General features: G+C 38.9%; 1 protein-coding gene across 3 annotated transcripts in view; it reads right to left on the bottom strand.

Annotated features, from left to right (window-relative positions):
• Window positions 1-24069, bottom strand: part of FAM120C (family with sequence similarity 120 member C) — a 138815-nt gene that overhangs the window by 105471 nt on the left and 9275 nt on the right. For all 3 annotated transcript variants that reach the window (XM_030850126.2, XM_060291811.1, XM_030850127.2), the window contains exons 2-3: window positions 5589-5835; window positions 4257-4339 (exon numbers count right to left, since the gene is read on the bottom strand). In XM_030850126.2, the coding sequence (XP_030705986.1) occupies window positions 4257-4339; window positions 5589-5835 (330 nt within the window). The remainder of the gene's footprint in view (window positions 1-4256; window positions 4340-5588; window positions 5836-24069) is intronic.

Below are 24069 nucleotides of genomic sequence, written 5' to 3'. Positions count from 1 at the left end.
AAGAAAGACAAAACCATAGCAGCAATTATCCCACTACAAAGATAACCACTGTTTTATGACACTGCCATAATTAATCAGTTTTCTTTCATGATACATTTTGGCCGCCTCCAAATTTTTGCTATTAAAGGTAATGTTGTAATGTGTGGACCATGTTTGGATCCTGATTTGAACTAACCACAAAAAGGCCTTTGTGAGACAATCAGGAAAATCTAAAAATGGACTAGTTATTAAGATGATACCAAGAAATTATCATTAATTTTGTTAGGAGTAATAATGGCATTGTGCTTATGTAAGAAAATATCCATATGTTTTAGAGATGCATATCAAAGAACGTGAGAGTGAAATGACTTAAGCTCTGGCATTTGTTTTAAAATACATTAGCAACAGCAACAACAACAAAATAACCCAGCAAGTGTGGCCACATCTTAATAACTGTTGGATCTGGAAGATGTTATAGTGATGGTTGACTATATTATTATATTATTTTTTCTACTTTTGTGATGCTTGAAATTTTTTTAAATAAGGGTTTTTTAAATGCTGTGATGAAATGTAGGTATGATTTGTTGTCCACCTTCCAATTATTTAATTACAAGCTTCCTAGAATGGTAATTACTGAGTAAAAGGCTATAAACTTCTTTAAGGCTTTTTATATAAATTATTTAGCCAAATAATCATTCCTTCCTTCAACAAATATTTACTGCCTACTGTGTGCCAGGCACTGTCCTAGGCATCAGGGATACAGCAGTGAACAAGATAGACAAAACTCCCTGCCCTCAAGGGAGCTTAAATTCTAGTGTAGGTGTGTTGGGATGGGGTAAGGGGAGTCAAACAAACAGAATAAGTAAAACGTATAGTGTGCTAGATGTAGATAAGTGCTATGGAGAAAATCTCAGCAGAGAAGGGGGTAGGGAATGCAACTGTGTGTGGGGCAGGGCATGTAATTTTAAACAGGGTGTCAGGAAAGGTCACTCTGAGAAAAGAACATTTGAGAGAACCTATAGGAGTGAGGAAATATCTATGTGGGAGGAAAATGCATTCCAAGCAGAGGGAATGGTGAGTGCAAAGGTTCTATGAGCAAAAGAAAAGGCAAGATGAGATCAGAGCTGTACCAGAGGGCCAGACAGTACAGGGCTTTGTAGGCCATGGTAAAGATTAGGTGAGTGACATAAAGAGCCATTGGAGAATTTTGAAAAGAGAAGTGACATGATTGGAGTCAGGTTTTAAAATGACTCTGGCTGTTGTATTAGGAATAGATTTGGGGCCAGGGGGCGGAGCAAGAAAGAGTGCAAGAGAAGAGCAACAGTTAGTAAAGTGTTATAATAATCCAGGCAAGAATGGTGGCTTGACCAAGGTAGTAGCTGTGAAAATGGTGAGAAGTGGATATATTCTGAAGGAAGAACTGATGGTATTTGCTGACAAGAGGAGATATGGAGCATGAGAAAGAGAGAAGTCAAGGATGACTCCAAGGCTTTTAGGCTGAGCAACTGGAAGGATAAGGTTGCCATTAATGAAAATTAGTGAAGGCTGTGGAAGGAAGAGGTTTAGAGGAAAGATCAGGAGTTTCCATTTGGACATGTTTCTTTGAGATATTTAGTAGGCCATTAGATATTAGAAGCTGGAGTTCAAAGGGGAGGTCAAAGCTGGAGACATACATTTAGGACTCATCAATGGACAGATGGTATTTAAAGTCACGAGACTAGATGAGATCAATCACCAAGGCAGCACGTGTGGATAGAAAAGAGAAGGGACTGAGGATAGAACTCTGGGACACTCCAAAGTTAAGGAATAGACAAGACAAGGAAGCAGCAAAGGAGACAGAAGCAGCAGCCAGTGAAGTAGGTAGGAAACTACAAGAGAGTGGTGTCCTTAAAGCCAAGTGAAGAACATGTTCTAAGAAAGAGAGAGTGAGCAACTGGGTCATATGCTGCTGACTGGTCAAGTAAGATGAAAACTGAGACCTGGCCATTGGATTTATTAACATCATGGTCATGGTGAATTTGTTGAGAGCAATTTCAGCAAAGCAAATTGAAGACAGAACATGGGAAGGGGATAGTAAACAGCTCAAGCCTTGACAACTCTCTAGAAGAGTCTTCTATAAGGGAAGAAGAAATATGGAGCAGTAGCTTGGGTGGAGGGAGTGAAGTCAAGGGCAGGTTTTGTTTTATTTTTTAAGATGGCTGCATGCTTATGCATCTGATGGGAAAGAGCCAATAACAGAGGGAAACTGATGATGTGGGAGAAAGAGGGGAGAACTGCTGAAGTGATGCCCTTAAGTTATCAATGGGGGGGACTTCCCTGGTGGTGCAGTGGTTAAGAATCCACCTGTCAATGCAGGGGACACGGGTTCAAGCCCTGGTCCGGGAAGATCACACATGCCGCAGAGCAACTAAGTCCGTGCGCCACAACTACTGAGCCTGTGCTCTACAGTCCACGAGCCACAACTACTGAGCCTGTGTGCCACAGCTACTGAAGCCCACGTGCCTAGAGCCCATGCTCCGCAACAAGAGAAGCCACCGCAATGAGAAGCCTGCGCACCACAACGAAGAGTAGCCTCCGCTTGCCGCAACTAGAGAAAGCCCATGCACAGTAACGAAGACCCAAAAATAAATAAATAAATTTATATTAAAAAAAAGAAGTTAGCAATGGGGGATGGATCCAGCATAAGAGTAGAGGGGTTGGCCTTAGGCAGGAACATGGACAGGTCATCTGAGGCGGGCAAAGCATGCAGGTGAGAAGATGAAAGGGTGGGAACTGGTTAAGTTCTCTTCCCATTGCTTCAATTTTCTCAGTGAAACAGGAAGCCAAGTTATGAGCTGAGAGTGAGCAGGGAGGAGGGAGCATTAGAGGCTTAAGGAGAGAGGAAAAGGTGTGAAATAGTCTAGGAGACTGAAAGAACTAGGGAAATATAATACCACCAAAAGCTTACACTACCTCCAGAAATGTATGAGAGCACCAGTCTCAACACAGCCTCAGTAGGAGCGGGTAGACTAATTTTTCAATATTTGCTAAACCCTTAGGTTAAAAAAAAAGATCACACTGCTCATTTAATTTGCATCTCTGATCACCAGTGAGGTTTAACACCCACTCATATTATTGGCCACTCTAGTTCCTCTTTTGTGAATTGTCTGCTTCTGTCCTTTGCTCATTACTTCATTTATTGGGGTATTAGTATTTTTCTTCATAGGTTCGTATGAATCCTTAAGATAATAAGGGTGTGAGATAATAGAAAATATACATTGTTCTCTGACCCCAGTTCCTGGCATAGAGCACCTAAAACCCTTGTAATTTCCTAAGTGGTAAGAGCACTAGGAGCATCTCTTCCTCTAATGAGGTGACTCTGGGTGGGCTCCTGGATGAGGGCTGGTCACTGGTAAGACCAAGCCATGATTAGAAGCTTGGAATTTTCAGCCCCACCCCCATTGTCTAGAGAAGGGAGAAGGGCTAAAAATGGAGTTAATGATCAATCATGCCTACATGATAAAGCCTCCATAAAATCCCAAAAGTACAGGTTTTGGAGAGCTTCCAGGTTGGTGAACACATCCATGTACCGGGAGGGTGATGTACCCCAACTCCATGGGGACATAGGCTCCTGTGCTTGGGATCCTCCCACACCTCACCCTATGTATCTCTTCATCTAGTTGTTCATCTCCATCCTTTTATCATATCCTTTAATAAAGTGATATATGTAAGTAAGTATTTCCCTGAGTTCTATGAGGTGCTTTAACAAATTAATTGAACCTGGGAAGGGGGTCACTGGAACCTCTAATCTATAGTTAGTTGGTTGGTCGGAAGCACAGGTGATAACCTGGGCTTGTGAATGGTGTCTGAAGTGGGGGGGAAGTCTTGTGGAACTGAGTCCTTAACTTGTGTGATCTGACACTATCTTCAGGTAGTTGGTGTTAGAATTGAGTTAAATTGTAGGACACCCAGTGGTGTCACAGAAAACTGTTTTGTGCAGGGAAAAACCCCCACATGTTTAGTGACCAGAAGTGTCAGAAGTGAAGTGTTCTGTGTGAGTGCGGTAGTAGTATGGGAGTAAAGGAGAAACACAGGAAAGAAAGACATAGGAGGGAATAACTGGATTTTTCCCTACACATTAGGTGGAAAACTGAGTTTTTCCTTTTTAAGGGTATTGATCATAATTATAAAGTTTTTGTCTATAAGTGTCTGAAATATTTTAAGCCTAATGAAAGATATTTATTCTACCAAAACTCCAATCAAAACCTGATGTACAGGCAGGAAATGGGTCACGTTACCTTAAGTGATGCAAGGGGATGTTCTGGTCCCAAGAGGCTCCAGTGAAAAGCGGCCAGGTCCTCATCTGGGAGAATGTGGTTACCTATAAAGTATATTTGTCATTTATTGACTGTACAAATGTTTTCTTAGAACCTCCAGGCCATGAAAGGACTTCTGGGAGAGAAAACAATCAAATAATTCACATAGGTCTATATTCTTAATGTAACAACTACAGTAACTATGTTTGATTACCTACTATGTTTCACATGCATTATGTATATCATCTTTATAATAACTGTGTAAATATTATTACCTCCAGTTTATAGATAAGGAAACTGAGGTTTGAGCAAGTCTGGTGACTTTGCCCAAGGGGCCACATCTAATAAGTGCCCACACCAGGATAAGAAGCTAGGAATGTTTGACTCCAAAGTCCATGCTATTTTCTATCACCCAGTCATGCTGCCTTTTATAATAACAGCCACCAATTACTCACTGCCTACTAAGTGCTGGGTATTTTATATATCTTATTTCATTTAACCTTATCAATAGCACTGTGAAGTATTATTATTCCATTTCACAGATGAGGAAACTGAAACCAGGAAGGTGTAACTTCAGTGATTTGTCCAAGGCCTAATTCCAAAACTTGTGCTGACTCCACTAGATTATCCAAGCTCAAATCCTTTGGGATTATAAACAGAGGTCACACCTGAGACAAGATATTAACCTTCATGCTGTCAGTACTTGGAAAACCAACTCGAAACATAATCAACACTCTGCAATTTACTTTGAAATACTCCTTTAAAAGAAAGATTGATGATGGATAGAATGGACAGATATATGATAAAGCAAGTATAGTAAAATGTTAATGGCAGAATAGAGGTGGTAGATATAGGATTTTCATAGCAAAATTCTTGCAATTTTGCTGTACTTTTGGGAATTTTCATAATAAAATGTTAGCACAACAGAAAAAAAAAGAAAAAGATACAGAATGATTTGTGTTCTTGACCTAAATTTAGACAGTGGGTAAGAAATGCTAATGCTCTGAGTAGGAAACCAAAGTTGTCTAGGGCTAGTAAGATATTTTGGCCTAAGATGGTACTCTGCATAAAATACTTATAGAATGTAACAAAAGAAAAAGTTTTATAGGAACCAAAATAATGTTCTGGAATATCCTGTATTAATTTATAAGACAAACATGCTGAGTTTAAGAAGCCCAAAAGCACAGTGTTCGGCATGCAGACTTTCAGAAGATAAATCCAACAATGATAACCTAAATCACTCTAATCTTCATCTCTTAACACTGCAAGAGGAAACTTTAACAATCACTGGAGTCTGTTCTTTGGACCACCTACCTAGCAATGCAGCAAATATGGGAAAATTCATCCGCTTCAGGCCCAGCTGCTTGGCCACCTCCTGCATCAGGAACTGGTTGGTAGTAAGGTTCTTCCCATTCCAGCTCAGCTTCAGAGCATGGGAACTATAGTAAGAGGGAATATTGTAGAGAGCATACTCGGAGTCATGGGCAAGAAGGCCATGGAAGCCATTTTCCCTGAAAAAAGCCACCACTTCCAAATGGTGGTCTTCAAGGCTCTGAAAGACCTAGGAGGGAAGAAGAGAAGAACACATCATGCAACAGAAGCTGACCTGTATTTGGTTAGAAATCAGGAAGGTTAGTAACTGAATTTTATAGTTTGTTGAAATTTAAGATTATGAGGCTGAACAAAATAGCCTTAAAAAGAAAAGTCTCTCCTACCCTAGAACTTGATTATTCCTGTAAACACAGGCAGCATTATCCATGCGTTCATTCAAATGTCCAGTCTTTTTTGACTCCTTGCATGAAACTATGGCCTGAGGTTCTTTAAAAGAATACTGAAATTAACATGGTTTATATTATTTAAGTTTTTACTTTAAACAATAACAGGAGAACTTTGTTAGAAAGATAATAAAGCTATTATATATTGCTCAGCACCATATGTGCTTTACATACACTATCTATATACCACATGTGCTCTACATACATTATCTCATCATCAGAACAACCATGGACAAGGTAGATATGGATGAAAAAACTTGCAAGTGGAGGGACTTCCCTGGTGGTGCAGTGGTTAAGAATCCGCCTGCCAATGCAGGGGACCCGGGTTCGAGCCCTGGTCTGGGAAGATCCCACATGCCGCAGAGCAACTGAGCCCGTGAGCCACAACTACTGAGCCTGCACTCTAGAACCTGCGTGCCACAACTACTGAAGCCTGCATGCCTAAAGCCTGTGCTCCACAACGAGAAGCCACCGCAATTAGAAGCCCACGCACCACAATGAAGAGTAGACCCGCTCGCCGCAACTAGAGAAAGCCCGCGCACAGCAACGAAGACCCAAAGCAGCCAATAAATAAATAAATATAAAATAATAATAATAATTTTTAAAAAAAACTTACAAGTGGAAATAGACACAGAAAGGTTAAATGACATATAGCTAGAATCTGAATCTAAGTTCATCTCTTTAAAAAAAAAATCCCTGCTTTCTCTCTTAGGAGCACCTTAGACCGCAGGGCACCCAAATAGGGAGGGTATTTCCAAAAGTTAGAAGTCAGAAACTTCACCCTATTTTAGAAATGGAAAAACTAAGGCTGCGAGAGGTTGGCTTCCCCTAAAGTTGCATACTGAGTAAGTATATACAAGATTCAAACCCAAGCTGATCTGACTCCAGAATGCACACTTTCCATTGTACCAAACTTCTTCCTAGAGAGCACTATTTTTAATGTAATAGAGGCAGACTGTTAAGTGTCCCTCCTGTGCATGTGTCTATTGCTGTACATAAAGCATACTGAAATGGTCTGCATACTGGTTCTGCCACAGTAAGTTCCTTGACTGCAGAAACTTTATTTATAATCTCTGTATTCCTGGCTCCCACATAAGATCTGGTGCATAGTAATATGAATAATAATTACTAACAGATACTGAACATGTACTATGTGTTAAGCAAGGTTCCAATTACTTTACATGCATTAACTCATTTAATACTCAAAACAATCTTATGAGGCCATAACTATTATTATTATCCCCATTTTACATTACATCCCTAGGTCATGTAGCTGGAAGGAGCAAAGTTTGGATTTTTGTCTCTAGAGCTTGCAGACCTTGATAGTTTTGTTGAACTCAACTGACCTATTTTTTTATTTAAGTTTTAAAGGAATGGTAGTTTTCTGGAGTCTGACAGGAGTTTCAACACATTAATCTTTTTCTAAGCTATGGAAAGAGAGTCTAGTCACAGTAGATAGCCATGTCACACATTAACTCACAACAGGGGGAGGGACACTGGTAAGCAGATAGCAAAGTAAGGTCTGTATTTATTTGATATCCAGGCAAAGGAAGCAAAAATCCTTACTTTGCACTGCAACACATTTATGTCTAGAGTTACGATTAACTCCAGATAGGTCAGGGTAGGAGTACAGTTTTATGCTGTCCCCTGGTGACAGTTTCTTCCAGCATATACCTCTCATACAAGTCACTGATTGGGCATCCATCTACCTTGTACCAGGCATAGTACTAAGTGTGATATGTTCTCTCTCATCATCACAGCCTGACCATGTGGGCCTTATAAGCCCCACTGTTCTGATGAGGAAACCGAGGCTCAGAGAAGTGATGTGGCATGTTTAGGGCTACAGAGCTGGGAAACAGGAACCTAGGTCAGACTGACACCAAAGCCCATGCTCTTTCTGCTACAACACATTACCTTTAGCTGGTCTAAAGCTGATTATGCCACCATCCAAGTGATTTCAACTCCAGAAAGCCAAGGACTAGTGATCTTTAACAAATCGAATGGCTCTTATAACACTAGGAATATAAATCACAACCATGTGGAAAGCATTTTCAAAATATAAAAACCTGTGTCTCACCTCAGATCTGCTGAAACAATTTCCCGAGTGTGATCAAAATGCCTATATTCCAAAATAGCTTCCAGTAGGTTCTGATGCACACTCGCAATTAAGAATCATTGACCTATCCCAATTACTCATTTTTTAAAAAGTTTTAGCTTTATTGAGATATAATTGACATATAGAATTATAAGACATTTAAAGTGTACAACAAGGTGATTTGATATACATATGCCCAATTACTCATTTTACTGCTTAAGCAACTAGCCCCCTAGAAATGACAGATGACTTGACATGGTTATCTAGCTAATCTGCAGCAGAACCAAGATTAGAACAAAAATCTCATGATTCCAGATATAAAACTTCTTTCACTACATATTCTGGGGTAAGTAATGGAAAACAATAGAATAAGAATCTCACAAATAATCCCTCACAATTCCCCAACACCCTACTCCTACCAGGCTGGTTTCCTAACTACCCTTCTCCAAGATTACTGTTTCCTTTTCTTTGCTCACTTGGTTTCCCTGCCTGGACTGCCATATTGCCTGTCTTGCCCAACGTTCCAAATACTTTCCATAGGGCTACCACCTCTTACATAAATTCTTTCATTATTTCTCTCCTCTTAACTGTTATAGCACTGAGACAGCTGACACAGTCAAGGAAGTAATTTGACAATACCATCATCTGCAAGTTTTAAGGCCATAGATTCCTTCTGCCTCTCGTTGGGTATCTTCCATGGTCCTAACCAGCACTAGAAAGGACACAGAGCTAGAGTTGACAGAATAGCAAAGAAAGGCCTACAGAGGCTGTAAAAAAGGAAAGCAGCCCTGGCAAATGAAAGGGCACCATCATCTCAGTATTTGACTTCAACAACTGATGTACAAAATTCACTGGGAAAAGGCTGCCTGGATTGCGGCTTACTTAGAGCTCAAGTAGCAAAGTAATATTAGGTATCAACGGAGTACCTACTATATACCAGGCACTGTTCCAAGTACACCTCATGTCCATTAACCTTGCAATAACATCATGATGCATTATTACCTCCCTTTTACAGATGATGGAACAACGAGGCTCAGAGGTTGAAGAACTTGACCAATGTCACACAGCTAAAAAGTGAAGCTAGCCAATAAGCACGTGAAAAGATGTTCAACATCATTAGTTATTAGAGAAATGCCAATCAAAAAACCACAATGAGAAAACCAATTAACACATACTAGGATGGGCTATAAGTTTTAAAATGTAAAATAACGAGGGTATGGAGAAACTGGAATCCTCCGTACATTGCTGGTGGAAATGTAAAATTGTGCAGCCACTTTGGAAAACAGTCTAGGTGTTCTTCAAGCGGTTAACATAGGGTTATTATATGATCCAGTAATTCCACTCATAGGTATACACCCAAGAGGACTGAAAACATGTTCACACAAAAACTTATACATGGGGCTTCCCTGGTGGCACAGTGGTTGAGAGTCCGCCTGCCGATGCAGGGGACGCAGGTTTGTGCCCCGGTCCGGGAAGATCCCACACGCCGCGGAGCAGCTGGGCCCGTGAGCCACGGCCACTGAGCCTGCGCATTCGGAGCCTGTGCTTCACAACGGGAGAGGCCACAACAGTCAGAGGCCCGCGTACCGCAAAAAACAAACAAACAGAAAACTTATACGTGAATGTTCATAGCAGGATTATTCGTAACAGTCAAAAGTGGAAAAAACCCAAATGTCCATCAACTAACAAACAGATAAACAAAAGATGGTATATTCATACAAGGGAATGTTATTCAACCATAAAAAGGAACGAAGTACTGATTCATGCTACAACATGAATTAATCTTGAAAAAATTATAAAGTGAAAGCAGCCAAACACACTTTTAAATGAATTGTACAGAACAGGAAAATACATAAAGATGGGAAACAGCCAGGGACTGGGAGGAAGAAAGATTGGAGAATGACTGCTAGCAGGTACTGGGTTTCCTTTTGGGATGATAAAAATGTTCTGGAATTTGATAGTGGTTATAGTTTCACAACTCTGTGGAATAGACTAAATACCACTGAATTGTATACTTTAAAATGGCAAATTTTATGGTATCTGAATTATATCTCTATTTTTAAAAACTGGAGTTAGGATTCAAATTCTGCCCACAAAGCCCATGCTCACTAACTCATTTTAAAAACTTTTGATTATGGAAAATTGTAAAATAAAAAGGTAAAGAGAATAGCATAATGAACCTTCATGATACCAGTATCCAGTTTCATATATCAACGTTAAGTCAATCTTGTTTCATCTACTTTATTTTAGCTTTTTTTAATATAAGTTTTTTACTATGATAGAAAAATTACATAACATAAAATTTACCACCTTAACCACTTTTCAAAGTGTACACTTCGGTAGTGTTAAGGATACACACTTTGAGACAGATCTCCAGAACTTTTTCATCTTACAAATCCTAAACTTTATACCCATTAAACAATTCCTATTTCCCCCTCCCTCAGCCCCTAGCAACCACAATTCTACTTTATGAAATCGAAACAGTGATTAAAAATCTTCCAGCAAACGAAAGCCCAGGACCAGATGGCTTCACAGGCGAATTCTAACAAACATTTAGAAAAGAGCTAACACCTATCCTTCTCAAACTCTTCCAAAATACAGCAGAGGGAGGAACACTCCCAAACTCATTCTACGAGGCCACCATCACCCTGATACCAAAATCAGACAAAGATGTCAAAAAAAAGAAAACTAAAGGCCAATATCACTGATGAACATAGATGCAAAAATCCTCATCAAAATACTAGCAAACAGAATCCAACAACACACTGAAATGATCATACACATTGATCAAGTGGGGTTTATCCCAGGAATGCAAGGATTCTTCAATATACGCAAATCAATCACCATGATACACCATATTGACAAATTTAAGGAGAAAACACATATGATCATCTCAATAGATACAGAAAAAGCTTTTGACAAAATTCAACACATATTTATGATAAAAACCCTCCAGAAAGTAGGCATAGCGGGAACTTAGTTCAACATAATAAAGGCCATATATGACAAACCCACAGCCAACATCATTCTCAATGGTGAAAAACTGAAACCATTTCCTATAAGATCAGGAACAAGACAAGGTTGCCCACTCACACCATTATATTCAACATAGTTTTGGAATTTTTAGCCACAGTAATCAGAGAAGAAAAAGAAATAAAAGGAATCCAAATCAGAAAAGAAGAAGCAAAACTGTCACTGTTTGCAGTTGACATGATAGTATACATACAGAATCCTAAAGATGCTACCAGAAAACTACTAGAGCTAATCAATGAATTTGGTAAAGTAGCAGGATACAAAATTAATGTACTGAAATCACTTGCATTCCTATACACTAGTGATGAAAAATCTGAAAGTGAAATTAAGGAAACACCCCCATTTACCATTTCAGCAAAAAAAAAAATTCCTAGGAATAAACCTACCTAAGGACACAAAAGACCTGTATGCAGAAAACTATAAGACACTGATGAAAGAAATTAAAGATAATACAAACAGATGGAGAGATATACCATGTTCTTGGACTGGAAGAATCAACATTGTGAAAATGACTATACTCCCCAAAGCAATCTACAGATTCAATGCAATCCCTATCAAACTACCAATGGCATTTGTCACAGAACTAGAACAAAAAATTTCACAATTTGAATGGAAACAAAAAAGACCCCGAATAACCAAAGCAATCTTAAGAAGGAAAAATGGAGCTGGAGGAATCAGGTTCCCTGACTTCAGACTATACTACAAAGCTACAGTAATCAAGACAGTATGGTACTGGCACAAAAATGGAAATATAGATCAATGGAACAGGATGGAAAGCCCAGAGATAAACCCAGGCACATATGGTCATCTTATCTTTGAGAAAGGAGGCAAGAATGTACAATGGAGAAAAGACAGCCTCTTTAATAAGTGGTGCTGGGAAAACTGGACAGCTACATGTAGAAGAATGAAATTAGAACATTCCCTAAAACCATACACAAAAATAAACTCAAAATGGATTAAAGACCTAAATGTAAGGCCAGACACTACAAAACACTTAGAGGAAAACATAGGCAGAACACTCTATGAGATAAATCACAGCAATATCCTCTTTGAGCCACCTCCTAGAGAAATGGAAATTAAAAAAAAAATAAACAAATGGGACCTAATGAAACTTAAAATCTTTTGCACAGGAAAGGAAACCATAAACAAGACGAAATGAGAACCCTTAGAATGGGAAAAAAATATTTGCAAACGAAGCCACTGATAAAGAATTAACTTTCAAAATTTACAAGTAGCTCATGCAGCTCAATATCAAAAAAAAACAAAAACCCAATCCAAAAATGGGCAGAAGACCTAAATAGACATTTCTCCAAAGAAGATAAACAGATTGCCAACAAACACATGAAAGGATGCTCAACATCACTAATCATTAGAGACATGCAAATGAAAACCACAATGAGGTATCACCTCACAACGGTCAGGATGGCCATCATCAAAAAATCTACAAACAATAAATGCTGGAAAGGGTGTGGCGAAAAGGGAAACCTCCTGCACTGTTGATGGGAATGTAAATGGATACAGCCACTATGGAGAACAGTATGGAGGTTCCTTAAAAAATTAAAAATAGAGCTACCATATGATCCAGCAAGCCCACTACTGGGCATATACCCTGAGAAAACCATAATTCAAAAAGAGTCATGTACCCCAATGTTCATTGCAGCAGTATTTACAATAGCCAGGACATGGAAGGAACCTAAGTGTTCATCTACAGATGAACGGATAAAGAAGATGTGGCACATGTATACAGTGGAATACTACTCAGCCATAAAAGGAAACGAAATTGAGTTATTTGTAGTGAGGTGGATGGACCTATAGTCTGTCATACAGAGTGTAAGAAGTCAGAAAAAGAAAAACAAATACCATATGTTAACACATATATATGGAATCTAAAAAAAAAAATGGTTCCTAAGAACCTAGGGGCAGGAGAGGAATAAAGACACAGACGTACAGAATGGACCTGAGGACATGGGGAGGGGGAAGGGTAATCTGGGAAGAAGTGAGAGAGTGCAATTGACATATGTACACTACCAAATGTAAAATAGATAGCTAGTGGGAAGCAGCTGCATAGCACAGGGAGATCAGCTCCATGCTTTGTGACCACCTGGAGGGGTGGGATAGGGAGGGTGGGAGGGAGACGCAAGAGGGAGGTGATGTGGGGATATATGTATACATATAGCTGATTAACTTTGTTATACGGCAGCAACTAACACAACATTGTAAAGCAAGTATTCTCCAGTAAAGATGTTAAAAAAAATTAAAAAAAACAACAACCTATGGATCACTGAAGAAATCAAGGAGGAAGTAAAAAAATACATAGAGATAAATGAAAATGAAAGCACAATGATCCAAACCTATGGGATACAGCAAAAGCAGTTCTAAGAAGGAAGTTTACAGCAATACAATCTTACCTCAGGAAACAAGAAAAATCTCAAATAAACAACCTAACCTTACACCTAAATCAGCCAGAGAAAGAAAAACAAACAAAACCCAAAGTTAGTAGAAGGAAAGAAATTATAAAGATCAGAGCAGAAATAAATGAAATAGACACAAAGAAAACAATGGCAAAGTTCAATGAAACTAAAAGATAGTTATTTGAAAAGATAAAGAAAATTGATAAACCTTTAGCCAGACTCATGAAGAAAAAAAGGGAGGGACTTCCCCAGTGGCACTGTGATTAAGACTTCGTGCTCCCAATGCAGGAGGCCCGGGTTGGATCCCTGGCCAGGGAACTAGATCCCACATGCATGTCACAACTAAGAATTTGCATGCCACAACTAAGCAGTCTGCGTGCTGCAACTAAGGAGCTGGCAATCCACAACTAAGGAGCCCACGTGCCTCAACTAAAGGAGCCCATGTGCTGTAACTAAGGAGCCCGCCTGCCGCAACTAAGACCCCACACAACCAAATAAAAGAAAAAAGGAAAAGAAAGGAAAAGGACTCAGATCAATAAAATTACAAATGAAAAAGGAGAAGCTACAACTGACACCACAGAAATACAAAGGATCATAAGTGACTACTATAAACAACTGTATGCCAATAAAATAGACAACCTGGAAGAAATGGACAAATTCTTAGAAAGGTACAATCTCCCAAGACTAAACCAGGAAGAAATAGAAAATATGAACAGACAAATCACAAGCACTGAAATTGAAACTGTGGTTAAAAAACTCCCAACAAACAAAAGTCCAGGACCTGATGGCTTCACAGGCGAATTCTATCAAACATTTAGAGGAGAGCTAACACCTATCCTTTTGAAACTGTTCCAAAAAACTGCAGAGGAAGGAAAACTCCCAAACTCATCCTGTGAGGCTACCATCACCCTGATACCAAAACCAGACAAAGATACCATAAAGAAAGAAAATTATAGGTCAGTATCACTGATGAACATAGATGCAAAAATCCTCAACAAAATACTAGCAATCCGAATCCAACAATACATGAAAAGGCTCATACACCATGATCAAGTGGGATTTATCCCAGGGATGCAAGGATTTTCAAGAAGTTAGACTGTCACTGTTTGTAGATGACATGATACTATACATAGAATATCCTAAAGATGCTACCAAAAAACTACTACAGGTCATCAATGAATTAGGTAAAGTTGCAGGTTACAAAATTAATACACAGAAATCTGTTGCATTCCTGTACACTAACAATGAAAGATCAGAAAGAAAAATTCAAGAAACAACCTCATTTACCATCACATCAAAAAGAATAAAATACCTAGGAGTAAACCTACCTAAGGAAACAAAAGACCTGTACTCCAAAACCTATAAGAAGCTGATGAAGGAAATCGAGGACAACACAAACAGATGAAAAGATATACCATGTTCTTGGATTGGAAGAATTAATATTGTCAAAATGACTATACTACCAAGGCAATCTACAGATTCAATGCAATCCCTGTCAAATTTCCAATGGCATTTTTCACAGAACTAGAACAAAAAACATTAAAATCTGTATGGAGACACAAAAGACCCCAAATAGCCAAAGCAATCTTGAGAAAGAAAAATGGAGCTGGAGGAATCAGGCTCCCTGACTTCAGCCTATACTACAAAGCTACAGTCATCAAAACAGTATGGTACTGGCACAAAAACAGATCAATAGAACAGGATAGAAAGCCCAGAAATAAACCCACGCACCTATGGTCAATTAATCTATGACAAAGGAGGCCAAACTATACAATGGTGGAAAGGTAGTCTCTTCAACAAATGGTGCTGGGAAAACTGGACAGCTACACGTAAAAAAATGAACTTAGAACACTCCCTAACACCATACACAAAAATAAACTCAAAATGGATTAAAGACCTAAATGTGAGACTGGACACTATAAAACTCTTGGATGAAAACATAGGCAGAACACTCTGACATAAACCACAGCAATATTTTTTTCAATCCGTCTCCAACAATGATGGAAATAAAAACAAAAATAAACAAATGGGACCGAATTAAACTTCAAAGCTTTTGCACAGCAAAGGAAACCATAAACAAAACGAAAAGACAACCAACAGATGGGGAGAAAATATTTGCAAATGATGTGACCAACAAGGGATTAGTCTCCAAAATTTACAAACAGCAGCTTAACATCATCAAAACAAACAACCCAATCCAAAAATGGGCAGAAGACCTAAATAGACATTTCTCCAAAGAAGACATACCGATGGCCAAGAGGCACATGAAAAGATGTTCAACATCGTAATTATTAGAGAAATGCCAATCAAAACTACAATCAGATATCACCAGTCAAAATGGCTATCATCCCAAAATCCACAAACAATAAATGCTGGAGCAGGTGTGCAGAGACGGGAACCCTCCTACACTGTTGGTGGGAATGTAAATTGGTGCAGCCACTATGGATAACAGTATGGAGGTTCCTTAAAAAAGTAAAAATAGGGCTTCCCTGGTGGCGCAGTGGTTGAGAGTCCGCCTGCCGATGCAGGGGACGCGGGTTCGTGCCCTGGTCCGGGAGGATCCCACATGCCGCGGAGCGGCTGGGCCCGTGAGCCATGGCTGCCGAGCCTGCGCGTCCGGAGCCTGTGCTCCACAACGGGAGAGGCCACAGCAGTGAGAGGCCCGCGTATCACAAAAAGAAAAAACAACAAAACTAAAAATAGAGCTACCATATGATCCAGCAATCCCACTCCTGGGCATATATCCGGAGAAAAACGTGGTTCGAAAGGATACATGTACCCCAGTGTCCGTTGCAGCACTGTTTACAATAGCCAAGACATGGAAGCCACCTAACTGTCCATCGACTGAGGAATGGGTAAAGAAGATGTGGTACATATATACAAGGGAATATTACTCAGCCATTAAAATGAAAGAAATAATGCCATTTGCAGCAACATGGACAGACCTAGGGATTGTCATAATGAGTGAAGTAAGCCAGACAGAGAAAGAGAAATATCATATATCGCTTATAAGCAGAATCTAAAAGGAAATGATACAAAGGTACTTACTTACAAAACAGAAACAGATTCACAGACTTAGAGAACAAACTTATGGTTACCAGGGGGAAAGGGTTGGGGGAAGGGATAGTTAGGGAATTTGGGATTGACACGTACACACGGCTATATTTAAAATGGAGGGACTTCCCTGGTGGCACAGTGGTTAAGAGTCTGCTTGCCAATGCAGGGGACACGGGTTCTAGCCCTGGTCCGGAAAGATCCCACATGCTGTGGAGCAACTAAGCCTGTGAGCCACAACTACTGAGCCCATGTGCCACAACTACTGAAGCCTGTGCGCCTAGAGTCCATGCTCTGCAACAAGAGAAGCCACCGCAGTGAGAAGCCTGTGCACCATGATGAAGAGCAGCCCCCGCTCACCACAACTTGAGAAAGCTCATGTGCAGCAACAAAGACTGAACGCAGCCAAAAATAAATAAATAAATTTAAACGATATATCCATCTAGAACCTCAGAATGTGAATTTATTTGAAATTAGGGTCTTTGCTGATACAATTAAGGTAAAGATCTTGAGATAAGATCATTCTGATCTAATGACAAGTGTCCTTATAAAAGAAGACTGGGGACATCCCTGGCAGTCCAGTGGTTAAGACTCTCCGCTTCCACTGCAGGGGTCACAGGTTTGATCCATGTTCGGGGAACTAAGATCCCACATGCTGCATGGCCAAAAAAAAAAAAAAAGGATAACAAACAAGGAGCTACTGTATAGCACAGGGACCTCTGCTCAATATTATGTAACTACCTAAATGGGAAAAGAATTTGAAAAAAAAGTAGATACATGTATAAGTATAATTGAATCACTTTGCTGTACGCCTGAAACTATCACAACATTGTTAATCGACTATACTCCAATATAAAATGAAAAGTTAAAAATATAGATCTTAAGCATATAAAAAGATAATCAAACTCACTTGTGATAAGAAAAATTAAAACAATACAGAAACATGGTATTTTGCCTATAGGATTAGCAATTACTGTATTGGTGAGGGAAACACACGCTTGCAAATATTGAAGGCAGGGGTATTAATGGTATAATCTCTAGCGAGAACATTTTGGCGAGATCTTTTAAAGTTCAAATGCACATAATTTTTGACTTTGCTTCTAGGGATTTATTTTAGATATTTAAAGCACTTGGAACAACAAAGGCAGTGCTGAAATATAAGCAGTGGCATTGCAGTTGTACAAAGTATTCACTGCAGCATTATTTGTTCTAGCTGAAAACTGGAAACAATCTAATTAAAGGACTAATTATATAAATGATAACATATGCATGCAGTGGAATAGGATGGAACTGTGAAAAATAAGGACAAACCTCTGCATACTCACATGAAAAAATCAGCATGATATATTAAATGATAATAGCAAAGTACAGAATATTATGTAAATAGTATACTATCATTTGTGGTTTTTAAAGGTATATTTGTGTGTATATAACATGTATGTATATATACAATGTATTTATATGTATAGTTATATATATTTGCTTTATATGCATAGTCTCTCTGGAAGAATACACAACAAACTGATAATACTGATCATCTCTGAGGAGGAGAAACTGGTGGCTAGGGTCAAGAGTGGAAGAGAGTTGGTTTGTTTTTTTTTGCCATGTATCTTTTTGTATATTTTGAATTTTTGTACCATGAATTGCAATATTTATTTAAAAGAGGAATTACTACTGAATAAAAGCAGAACATATTCCAGGTTAAAAAAAATTAAACAATACAGAAGGGTGTACAGTGAGAAGTAATAGCTCTCTTATCCCCATTCCCTGGAGGTAACTGCTATTCCAGGCCTCTCCCCTGAACAGTCTGATTCACATGTCTAAGGCTAGGCTGGGAATGTGTTTTTTTAAACCAATTTATTGAGGTTTATTGACATACAAAAAGCTGCACATAATTAATGTATACAACTTTATGAGTTTAGAGGTAAATATCATTACCACAGTCTACACCAGAAACATATCTATTACCTCCAAAAGTTTCCTCCTGCCTCTATTATCATTTCTTGTGATAAGTAAGAACACAAGATCTACTCTCTTAGCAAATTTTTCAGTATACAATACAATATAGGCACTATGCTGTGCAGTAGATCTCTAGGACTTATTTATCTTGTATAACCAAAATTTTATACTCTTTGACTAAAACCTCCCCATTTCCCTTTCCCACCAGCTCCTGGCAAGCACTGTTCTACTCTCTGCTTCTAAGAGTTTGACAATTTTAGACTCCTCACATAAGAGTATCATGAAGTGTTTGTCCTTTGGAGTCTGGCTCGTTTCACTCAGCATAAAGTACTCCAGGTTCATCCATGTTGTCCCAAATGGCAGGATTTCCTTGATATTCCATTGTATGAATATACCACATTTTCTTTACCCACTCATCCAACAAGAGATACTTAGGTTGCTTCCAAGAACCCTAGGTGATTGTCATGATGGAAGGCAAGTTTAAGAAACAATGCTCTCTAGTCAGATCACACAGCATGACAATTTATTCCTAGCAAAATACAATCTAGAATGACTGATGGCAATTAAATCCTGACCAAGGCAAGGAAAAAGCCTTCCAGCCACAATGCCCCTCGGAATAGCTGAGCACCCTGGCTCCATTTCCACATCTATGATGACTGCTACCCTCTGAAGCAGAATGAGTTCCTGGCCCTAATTGGTCCAGTTCAGTTGTTAACCTTGCAATTTTCCAGGAGACCTAAAATTATTTAGGTGAGATTAAACAGCAACATATGCAAACAACAAATCACAAAAGGAGCACATCTGAGCTTTAAAGAAAGTAGGAGTTGAGATCCTGAACAACTACCTATAGCTTTTAATTGCTGGCTTACTGTTCAGTCCAACAAATATGAATTGAGGGACTACTAAATGCCAGGATGCAGACAGCACAGAGTAGGCCACTTAAACGTGAGAAGCTATAAGCACCTCTGTGTACCATGGGAACACAGAAGAAAGGCATCTAACCAGTCAGTGAGGTAATGCTTTCTAGAAGAAGCAACACCTATTTATAAAACTCAAGGGAAAACAGTTCCCTGAGAAAAGTTTAATGTCTCATTTCCAATCACATGTAGTAGTCTACAGCACTGGCTTTCAAACTGTGCTTCCCAAACCAGGATTATGGAGAATTGGACCAAATAACCAGACAGGACAGGTACTCCTATTATTATTATTATTATTATTTCTGCGTTACGCGGGCCTCTCACTGTTGTGGCCTCTCCCGTTGCGGAGCACAGGCTCCGGACGCGTAGGCTCAGCGGCCATGGCTCATGGGCCCAGCCGCTCCGTGGCATGTGGGATCCTCCCGGACAGGGGCACGAACCCGCGTCCCCTCCATCGGCAGGCGGACTCTCAACCACTGCGCCACCAGGGAAGCCCGGTACTCCTACTTTCTCTTCAATCTGAGCTCATATTCTCCATTTTATCTATTTTATATTTTGGGTCTTTCAGAAAATATTTTATTAAAGAACATTTTCTATTAAAAGCAACTATAAGTATTTATCACTAGAATGTAGCTCCAAGAAGGCCAGGATTTCTTGGTCTGTTTTGTTTACTGCTATACCTCCAGTGCATAAAACATAGGGAATCAATGAACCATTTAGACTTTCAACCAATATTTAATGAGTAAGGCACTGATACATTCCAGGCACTGATCTAGATGTGAAGATACAATAGTGAACAGGAGCCCCAAATTCCTGTCCTCATGGAGCTGACATTCTAGTGATTAATATTTCACGATAGGCATAGGGCCATAAAGAATATCTAGATTGTAAGCCTAATAGTTGCAGTGACGGTATTATACCCATCTGGGTCTCTAGAATCCTGCCTGACCATAGAGAGCTTAATCCAGAGGCAATACCGCTTTCTGACCTCTGCAATACAACTTCCTCCAGGTAATCCCAAATGCCGTTGGGATGCTAGCCTTGCTCCCATCTACCATGTTGAATACATCAAACTGGTGTCTGACTCAGGCAGGGCTCTGTGGTCCACTTTCTCCACCTGTTCTCAATTTCCAAAGAAAAGGAAATCAGAGATGACAAGGAAGCATCACTTTATAAGAAAAGTCAAGGGGAGGATGTGTAAGTCTGCTTTAGCAATAGAAATATGGATGGTTTATATTTCAACTGCAAGGCCTATGTGCCTTGAAGTCTAATTACCTTAAAATTACAGACCAAGACTACTGTTGATGCAAATTTGCATCAACACTCTGGAGTTCAACAACCATTAAGAAATTAAACTGATAAACCACAAAGCTAGGAATAATGTCAAATTAAAAAGTAAGAATAGGGATTTCCCTGGTGGTCCAGTGGGTAACAATCCACCTTCCATGGGTAAGAATCCACCTTCCAATGCTGGGGATGTGGGTTCCATCCCTGATCGGGGAACTAAGATCCCACATGCCAAACTAGAGACCCTGTGTATCACAACTACAGAGCCCATGTGCTCTAATGCCTGCACGCCACATCTAGAGAGAAGCCTGCATACCGCAACAGAGACTGCATGCCGCAACTAAGACCCGATGCAGCCAAAAATAAATAAATAAATATTTTTAAAAAAATAAATAAAACATAAGAATAGCAGCAATTGAAAACCACAGTCAATTCCGGGCAACATTGACAAAGTGGCCTTGCCTCTCAGCTGTAGGAGTTTCAGTTAACTACATACACACGCACGGTAGAGTCTTTGCCATTAAATACTGCAGTCAAGCTAGAGGTGGTAGAATACTGATCCAGTGTTCAGTAAAGGCTATTAAAAGTGTTAAAATTGAGTTAATACTCAATTTTAGTACCCTTAAATTGCTCTCAGGCTGCCAAAAGCCAGCCCATTTCTGTAGGTGAAACTGCTTGTCACATGTAAGAAAGAAGACTTAGATTTATTAAATCTGTTGTGGCTCATTTAGGGGCTGGAGACTGAGCATAACTTTTGTAATCAGCAGATACAGCAGGAACTTCAGCATCCAGTGGACCTATGCTCAAATTGAAGTGGTAGGGCAAATCATCGGCAAGTCACTTAACTTCCTCATCTATAAAATGGAGATTTTGCATGAAACTATTTATATAAAATACCTAGCATACAGGTTCTGAAAAAGTCATTCTGAAATAAAACATAGCCTGTTTATCCTGCAGAGATGAAGCCTATGGTACATATTACTCTCTGCAGGTCCTCAGAAATCATTTGAAACAAGTAGATTCCAGAATAGGCACTTGCTCTGCCCAAAGCAAAATCTTCAGTATTGAAAAATCAGAAGGTCTGATGAAAGGTATTCTTAGGAATAAGAGGAGAACAAAAGTCCAAGGTAGCTTTTGGGTTACCTTGGGAAGGACGACAGGAGTTGCAGAGAGGACAGTGATGTTGAGAAATTTCTAAGAGTCCTTGAACCAGTGGCTGCAGCTAACATAAATGATTGAAAGTGGTTAAGAAAATCAACTGCCAGAAATTTTTTTTCCCTAAACTATGCTGTGGGTGTTAACAATATAAACATGCAAAATACTGGAGTTAACATTTTAAATTCAAAATTAAAAGCAAAAGTTCAAAATAGAAAAATTTAATCATTACATTTTTGCGTCTGATTTATTCTCCTTTGACTTGGAACAGGAAGGAGGTCTGATGTTTTTCTTATGTACCAAGAGGTCAATGTTAGGTCTTATATTTTTGCGTTACAATGTGCACTAAAGAATTTAGCCTTGAATCCTTTTACTGTGAATGATTAATTTTATCCTATTTCATAATGGAAAACAGCTGCTTAGAAATGTAGGAATTTCCAAACATATAGATGTCTTGCACAGTGTTTTTTATATTTAGGGTTACTACTCCTGAGATATTGCAGAATTCTGGTATTTCAGTGACATCATGCTTCACTTTCAGTACCATAGCACAGCAATTCAGTATCTCCACTGTAGCTATTCTTTCACACCATGAACATCAATTGAGAAAGGTTAACTGAACTATTACATTAATTCATTTTCATAGAATATAATGTCAGAAAACCTTTTCTGGAATTCAATAGACAACTCCACAATTGGGGGAATGTAATTCAGGCCATCACATTCATTTCTTGGAAACCAATTTCAGCAAAGTCAGCCAGTCTATCTCCTGCCAAATTAGTTTCCCAAAGGCATAATTTTGCTAGGAATGAGCAAATACAACCACACATTTGGAAGGTATTTCTGAACAACCTTGTTTTTATTCAAAGTGAATTGTAATGTCAACGAAACAGGTCAAATATATTATTTCAGTCATTGATGGTGTGCTGGATGCCTTTTGGATGCCAAATAAGTAATCTTTTCCAGTATCTTCAATACCATACCTCAACTAGGTCAATTAATCTCCATAATAGGGAAGATTTCCATGACGTGAATCTAATAATTCACCAAGCAAAGTATTCAACTATGGTGCAAACCACAATGTTAATTACCAGTTCTTGACATGATTCATTTTGAACATTTTTGCACAAAAAGTGGAATCCTAAGGAGTGATACAATGAACAGCTTTAAGTCTTTGTAAAGTGTTTCTGAAAAAAACTGAAGTTTCCTTAAGTCCAACAGTAACACTATTGCAGAAGCACCATCTGTAGTCATATTCACTAATTTTGACCAATCTATACTAAAAATTTCAAGACTCTTCTCAACATACAAAATCCAGGTATTTCTAGATGTACCCGTCAGAGGCAAGTCCAAAAGAGTTAGACTGCATCAAAATTCTAGGTGCGGAGGTTCTTAAACTTTAGGGTGTATCAGAATCAGTTGGAGGGCTTATTAAAACAAATTAACAAGCCTCATCTCCAGTAGGTCTGGGGTAAGGCCTGAGAATCTGCATTTATAACAAGTTTCCAGGTGGTACAGTGCTGTTGATTAGAGACCATACTTTGAGAACTACTGGCTAGACACATAGCTAGGCTAAGTGTACCTTTAAATGCATAGTGTTTATATCTGCTGTAACCAGTTGTAATCTAAAACTTTACAATTTAACTTCTTGACACAATGTCACAAAAATGTTCAGCCACCAATCTTTAACATCCTGAGCAACAGTATCTACTACCTTTGCAAATGCTTGTCTATAATGTAAATTCTGCTGTACTCAACACTCTTTTCTTAAACGACTACCTACAAAAGGCTTTCAAGCCCTGGCAATTTTTTCATGTAATATATAATTGCATTTCATGGCAGTATTACTTAATTCTATCTGTATTCAAAAACAACCTATTGAAATTCCAAGCCCTTTTTAAAGTTCTTTTTGTTTCAGCACTCATAATTCTTGTATACTGGTCATATTTCTTACAACGGTTTATTTTTAAATGGTGTCTTAAATTGTAGTCTTTCAACAAACACATTTTATTTAGATACAGAGGAATACTCATCACTTCCACTAGGAAATAGGCTCCCTTTGATTTTCCTTTAAATATATGACCTTCCTGTATAGATAATTTTTCTTTT

The sequence above is a fragment of the Globicephala melas genome, chromosome X (genome assembly GCF_963455315.2).
Source record: "Globicephala melas chromosome X, mGloMel1.2, whole genome shotgun sequence".
Taxonomy (NCBI): domain Eukaryota; kingdom Metazoa; phylum Chordata; class Mammalia; order Artiodactyla; family Delphinidae; genus Globicephala; species Globicephala melas.
This window is presented reverse-complemented; position numbering and strand designations above follow the sequence as displayed.